At 39.8% G+C, this 7305-nt stretch overlaps 1 protein-coding gene across 9 annotated transcripts in view; it reads left to right on the forward strand.

Moving 5' to 3' along the window:
* tmem94 (transmembrane protein 94) overlaps positions 1-7211 on the forward strand; it is a 42956-nt gene extending 35745 nt beyond the window's left edge. For 8 of the 9 annotated variants that reach the window (XM_038735405.1, XM_038735408.1, XM_038735409.1 and 5 more), the window contains 5 exons: positions 975-1138; positions 2728-2822; positions 2915-3008; positions 3700-3870; positions 4145-7211. In XM_038735405.1, the coding sequence (XP_038591333.1) occupies positions 975-1138; positions 2728-2822; positions 2915-3008; positions 3700-3870; positions 4145-4217 (597 nt within the window). In that variant the 3' untranslated portion in view covers positions 4218-7211. The remainder of the gene's footprint in view (positions 1-974; positions 1139-2727; positions 2823-2914; positions 3009-3699; positions 3871-4144) is intronic. The other variant, XR_005446991.1, reaches the window with a different exon arrangement.
* The last annotated feature ends 94 nt before the right edge of the window (positions 7212-7305 follow it).

Below are 7305 nucleotides of genomic sequence, written 5' to 3' on the forward strand. Positions count from 1 at the left end.
ATAAAGTTAACACTTCCTTCCGTTATATTATTTTTCCGTTTGGATGATAAAGGAGGCTTAAAATCCAGCGTGCTCTGGGTGTGTCTGGGGGATGCCGTCATTATGGATGGATGCGCCTGCATTTATAAAATGATTATTACACTAAAACATTGAAATAATTCGAATTTTGATATGTTCATATAGCCTACTCAAAATACAGACAGGGCAACCTAACGCAGACAAGTTAGCTTACCGCTTTTAGATGGTACGTCATGTTTGTCGTCGAGCTGTGGAAGGCAAACTGTTGGTTGCAAATTTTGCATTGAACCTTTTTCCCGTTGTCAATTTTAACAAAGTGCTTCCACACTGTCGATGTCTTTGTTGTTGACATGTTAGAAGACGGACTATTAAACACTCTCACAGTTAATTATAGATAAATAATAGGCCTATTTAGCATCAAACCTTCTATAGCCTACTTATCTGTCTCTCTTCTCCTCCGGTGGGTTGGGCTAATCCAAAAAAGTAAAAACAAGGGGGGGTGTTCTTAAGACAGACTATTACCTGTGAAACAGGGGTGCTCTGAAAACACCCCCATTAGCAATTAGTGGTTTCCACCTGATGAAGCGCGGCAAAACTGATGAAATGAAAACTGATGAAATGAATGCGGCAAAAAATCGACCAATCAGAATTTTGGTCGAACCAGAACGTACCGACCAATTAATCGACTAATCGACTGGGACGTTACAGCCCTACTGTACACACACACACACCCCACACCTCCAAAACTCAAAACAACTCAGTGTTGTACCGATCTGTTGTTCTGTGTATTGATTGTGTATTTCTTTAAAATGTGTTGTATTGTGTACTGATACTGTAATGTGTTTTCTCTCTTGTTTTGTGTTCTGTGTGAACCCCAGGAAGAGAATCTTTTTTTTTTGCATCAGCTAATGGGGATCCTGATAAATCAAATCAAATGTCGTCTTTTTTTTGACCAGACCCAGAACTACTTTCTTGGCTGTTTCCTGTTGAAGTTTGGCCTGACAGCGTGTGCCTACCTGTTGGCCTTTGGGTTCACCCTGCAGGAGGTCTGCCTCAGAAGCACCAACTTAACCTTAGCTGACAACACCACTGTCCCCTACCTTCATTTACTCACAGCCAGGTAGGAGGAGCACTGCCTTTACAGTCACAAGGCCACCAGTTGTTGTTGTTGTTGTTGTTGTTTCAAGGTATCATCAAGGAGGACATTTATGCTGAAAATGATGGAATAAGCTCACTGAAAGTCACATCTAGTGGAGAACATTTACAGGGTGTCTGCGCTGTCTCGAAAGGTCTTAAAAGGTGATAAATCAATTTTGCGAAAATTAAGAAGTTAAAAATATTAAAAAGTCTTAATCGCCATTTAACAAGGTATTAAATTTTGAAGATTATTATTTTTTCAATGTGAAAATCCTGTTTGTCCAAAAGTTTGTTTGCTAAAAGTGTAGGTGAAAGTATTTATTTATAATGCATAGCCAAAAATACTAGACAGGCAGTGAGTAGCCACTGTGATTCCTTTCTGTCACGTTAGGCGCAGGGATCTACGAGCGCCTATTTCACTCTGAAACGCTCCAAAAAATAGATACGTGTGAACCGGAAAATGATTCACGAGTGCAACCGACCGTAATCTCCCACCCCGCCGGACTGCTGATCGTCCAAAACATAGTCGGAGTGGAGATCAGGAGTAACGGGATTAACCCGCTCTCTCTGTGGCCACAAGAAAACAAGAGCGAGATGCGCCGCCAGCAGCGGAATCAGTAATACAGAAGACGAAGGAAAATCCAAGCTGGCTATTTAGCTAAATCGCTGCTTTTTATTGAAACACATTCTACTTTTCATAAAGCCGATGCTCTTGTCAGTTTGTCACTTTTTGTGAACAGATAAATAAAAAACAACCCCAAACTGAAGCAGCTGTAATTTGAATTAATATGATACTAGTGCTAAGTTAGATACTATTATATGAAATTATATTGAATATAGTAACATAATGAATATATAAATATCAAACTTACAGTTTACTATTAAATTAACAATATACTTTTAATTTAATGTTATAATATTATACTAATACAGTCATTTAGACTAGTTCCTCCTCCAGGTTGTGCCTGTGCTACACCGCCTACACTAATTTATTCCCTCCTGCCCTATTTGAATTTTGTTGTATTGATCAAGTGGACGGTGAAAGTTATCACACATATCATTGCAGGCGAGCTCACATTATCTAGTTTAAACCAACTAAAACACAAAATTACACTGTGTTTCACATGATTTGCGGTAATGTTGCGTACATAAACGTCATAGCTTATGTAAGACAGTTGATTTTTGCTGGAAATCTGACCAGTTCTTCACATAGAAAACTGTTGGCTCATACAGGCTGTTATAGGCAACTGAGAAAATTGGTGAATGCCTCAATTTGTAGGTGGCGTTACAACCTGATGACATATAGGCAAGAAATATGTTATACATATGTTTAAATTCCTTTTAAAAACTGAAAAAATGTTTTAAAGGTGTGTGGCTGATTTAATCAGTTACAGCTCAAAGTGGCGTGGCAGTCTTAAAATATGTTTTATATGTTAAATATGTTAAAGTCTTGAAAAGGTCTTAAAAAGGTATTGAATTTAACTTCAGGATTCCTGTATATACCCTGACATAGTGGAGAAAATCCAGATGTCAGTAATCTATTTAATGAATAGGTTTTCTGTGTCCGTGCAGCTCTTCAAGCGACGCTCCTCTCTGGTTCAGTGAGCTGTCAAACGGCCTGCTGCTGACTCAGAAGGTCATGGCAGGGTTCCTCGCTTTACACACAGGTAGGAGCTCACTCTAACATACGTAGCATAAACAATGGTCAAAGTAACTCATATTGTCGTTATTGAAATCCGTCCCTCCTTCTGTCTGTCAGTGGTCATCTCCCTCAGCTATGTCCATCGCTCTCAGCCTGTGTGGAGGAAGAGTCCCTTCAGCAATACCTGGTGGTGTCTCACTGTACCTGTGGTGTAAGTGATCATCTCCTTTGGATAATCGCCGTCTTAAGTTATACTCTATTGGTCATTTGTATGCTCCACATATTTAAGAGTTCATCTGTGCTTAGATTGCTACAACTGTCTCACTTTCTTTCTCATTTCCACCTCAACTAAGGAGCTAAAACCAGGTTTTAGCATCTTCCCACTGGTTGCAAAATAGAAAAGCCCAGCTGTCTCCAGCTGCACTGTGATTCTGCACTCACAGACTAAAGCTGGATTTATACTCGACGCAAAGGGGTTAATAGCAGTCCTGCTGTAAGTAACTAACAGGTTTAGATTTATAGTTCTGTGTCAGAACTTTCCACACCTTAGCACAGTTCTGTCCCCTTTTGGTCTCACTCTCCCCCCTGTAGCTGTTCTCATCCTCACTCAGATTTGGGAATAGTTGTGTGCCTCCTTCACAGTACAAGAGGTCTGGGATTTTCCTCGCGGCACGTCTATATACTGTTTCAAGTTTGTCAGCACAGGAGATGGGGAAACGTGACTGAAATCCTCAATGATTATCATTAGGTAGCTCGTATTTTGCAGCAGCAGATGATGGAATGTAAAAGCTGCTGCAACAGGCTGCAGCTCTTTGGAGCCTGGAAGTTATTGAGCTGTGCCTTCTGAGCCCCTCTGGTTAAATGTCTTGTTAAATTAACCCTCTCTCTCCTCTCTCTTCCAGTCTGGTCAGCCAGATTGTTCAGGCCACGGTGGATTACCAGTTATGGCGTGACCAGGGCAGCCTCCTGACCTTTAACCTGGGCGACATACCCCTGCTAGCCTGGCTGTTGGTCTCTCTGTCCCCGCTGCTGGTGGTGGTGGTCAACGAAGTGGTGAAGCTACACGAAATACGGTATGAAACCAGACACAGGACTAAAACGACATAGAAAGCTGTTCTAGATGGATGAATAGTGATGGAAAAGAGGAGTACTGTAAATGGGCTGAGTCCAGTAACTCAGTGACTTGGACTTGTGGGAGATTCTGGAGCAACAGATGGCAGAAAGAAGCGTGTGAGTGTGAGAGAGGGTGAGGGTGAGGGTGAGGGTGAGAGTGAGAGTGAGGGTGAGAGCTTGTCTAGTTCCCCCGCTGTCTCTCAGGTTGTGCCATGTCTCGTCTGTCCATTTCAGGGTGCGAGTTCGCTACCAGAAGAGACAGAAGCTGCAGTTTGAAACAAAGCTGGGGATGAACTCTCCATTCTGATGTGTTAACTCTGAGGAAGTTTATGTCGTGGCAACACTGGGAACCAGTCAGTCTGTTCTGGAAACCAGGGAAGGCTGAACCCCCGTTAACACTCTGGCCCAACAGGACTGCAACAATCAGGTGGAGCAGATATCAAGCAAATGTCACGGCGTGGACTTCATGACACAAATGTTTTAGCTCTGTGTTCTTAAAACAGTTAATATTCTGTCAGTAATTTCAAGGGCAGGGAAAAGGAAAATTCCAAAGCATTATTTTCCATTGAGTAGAAAAGAGCCAAAAAAAAAACATTTTCATTGTGTGGTTTTAGTTTTAAAGGCATGAGGAATGTTTTCTGAAGAGGTTTATACTTCCTCACTATCACTTCTGTTCTCCATCTCTGAGATGGCTGTGGTGGCTGCTTTCATCTCCAGGAATGCTCCAGGTCCCAAACAATCCACTGAAAGCTTTCAGCGGATGTTTTTGTGCTCAAGTGCTTTTTAACGTCATCCAATGACACACATTGAATTGTGTCATGTCATTAGACCAGCCCAGCCTTGATTTAATTTAACATAATATCAGAAAAGGAAAAACACATAAAAAAGAACAGGTAGTCTATGGCCCCAAAGTGTTCAGTATTAAAAAAAGTCATTTTATTTTTCTTAATGACACTTTCTTTATGTCAGTCACCACCCTCTGGTGACAACGCCACATTCATTAAGAAAGTGACGCTGAAACGAACAGTGTATTGATATGATTTTTTATTGCATGATGTCTTTAATGTATTTAATATTGAACACACTGGGGCTCCAGATGTAACAAGGTCGTCATTGCTTGACATCAACACAATATGGTGTAACACTACCTCTGAAAAAATGTGACAAATTGCTTCTCTAAGCTTTCTTTCTAAACCGTTCTGTCGTTCAGCCTTTGAGCCACATTTTAATCTTCACTGTGGTAGCCAGCAAGTTCTTTGTTTTTGTTTTTTTTATTTAGTATTTTGCAACAAATGTTCTTTGTTATTCCCCACTTCTGCTAAGCTGAGGCCCGATCTGCTGTAACACAATAAGGAATGAACGATTAAGGATTGAATTGGATCTGTCATGTGTTTACACACTAAATCTACATTTCAATATACACTGTATACACATTTATCTAAATGAAGAATGTGCCAGCGTGCTATTTTGAACCCGTCCAGCAGGCTGTGCAGTGATCTTAGCAAGTGACTGGCTAACATACCAGAAAGGTGCTTCATATCATTCAGTTGCCTTTCTCCTCAGCCTGTCTTTCTGTTTCAGCTCACGACACCTTGACAGACAGGCGCTCAGGATACTGTTCATTTCAAAGTATATAAAAATGAATAGTAGCTTTCTTCTGCGCATTTCTTACAATTACCCCATATTTCGTATTTGATGTGCTGACCAGCATATTCCAGAGATTCTGATTTTTTTTCCCTGATCATCTTCAAGTTTCCACATTAATCTACTGTGTTCGGGGATTTCTGTTCCCACAGTTAATGTGCAGCATCAGCAGCAGACGTCTGTTTCACTGATGGTCTTTTTCAATCAGACCAGCCTTCTGCATGGTGCTGTCATTATCTTAGATGGACATGATTTTAATATTGCTACTGTATACAACTGGGATGATGGCATTTACTGGTAATACATTACTCAGAACTAAAGACCATGCTTTTATTATGTCATAAAAACTGTCTTTAAAAAAATATGGAACTATGAAAGTCACACATCAGTGCTGGATTAACTTTTGGAGGTCCCAGGGCAAAAATGAGCTGCGAGACCCCGATCAGTTTCTCAATTTATTTTCCAGAAAATGTGTTATATCCTGATGTATAAAAAGATTGTTATATAAGATAATATACACTGTTATATAGGAACTGTTTATTTTTTCTTTTATGTTTTTATTTATGTGGGAATCAAGTCACATAAAATGAGAATTTTTACTCCATTATTAAAATATTTTCCTCTAAAAGAAACAAGTGGATAGAGAATTTTATCCATATCACCCACCCCTATTCTAAACAAATTTGCAGTCAATCTAATGATTACAAACTGATCGACACAGTGAACCTGGGGCTTTTGAGAACCCTGAAGTTCTGAGGTCTGTTGGTAATCCAGCCTTTATTCTTGTCTACTTGTAGTCTTATCAAACCATGGCATCTGGGGTTTGACCTCAGGTCTGTAGTCACCATAGAGGTCACTGGGGTCGTTGTTTCTTTCATTATTCTGTGAAATGTGACTGCTTTTAAGCAACAATAACTAAATGAACAGGCTCATGATCTCAGTATATTTAATGTCCTGGCCACGACCGGTTTAATCTCTGCTCTCTTTTATATATGTGCCTGTTTTTAGTTTTCCATAGCTGCAAATGCTCTTTAAGTTCCACATTTATAGTGGGGGTGTATGTGAAGAGGTACAAGTAAAGAAGCACAAAAGTGAAAACAAGATCAACAATGACAGAGAGAAGGAGGGACGGAAATAACGACATTTGTTTTTTTTTACGGCAGTACTCATGATCACTTTCTGGATGGACACAAAAGTCGGAGTGAAACTACTGAAGATGGTGTTGAGACAAAGACACATTTAGGATTTAATTTGCTGTTTTATCTCATGACAAACATATGGACTATGCTGCATGAATAAGATTCAGTGAATGCTCTGTCTTGATCAATGTACATGTTATCTATAAGTCTACTGTTTTGTTCACAACACAAATGGACTCAGTCAAGCATGGACGTCATACTGTATGTTACCAGGCCTCTGGTACAACCTGCAACATCGATGCTAGGCGTTTCGATAACATCACCATTCACATGCTATAAGTTGAAGCCTCTGACAGTTGATTTGTAGGGTGGGGATGGGTGATGATGAACTATGATATAGTTGTTCACAAGATACATAAATGTATATTTTGTATTTTTTAAGGTGTCTATGTTCAGGACTTTTGACAAGTTTGTGTATTGATTATGTCATATTAATAAATATGTTCTTTTATTTATGAGATTGTTGTTGAAATATTGTTGAACACTAATTAAAGTCAGTAAGTAACAAGACAGAGGGCAAAATCATTTGGGTAAAATTGAAATTCTGTATTT

Source organism: Micropterus salmoides, unplaced genomic scaffold, assembly GCF_014851395.1.
Source record: "Micropterus salmoides isolate LMB-PRFRI ecotype aquatic unplaced genomic scaffold, ASM1485139v1 Ms_hic_scaffold_21, whole genome shotgun sequence".
Lineage (NCBI taxonomy): Eukaryota > Metazoa > Chordata > Actinopteri > Centrarchiformes > Centrarchidae > Micropterus > Micropterus salmoides.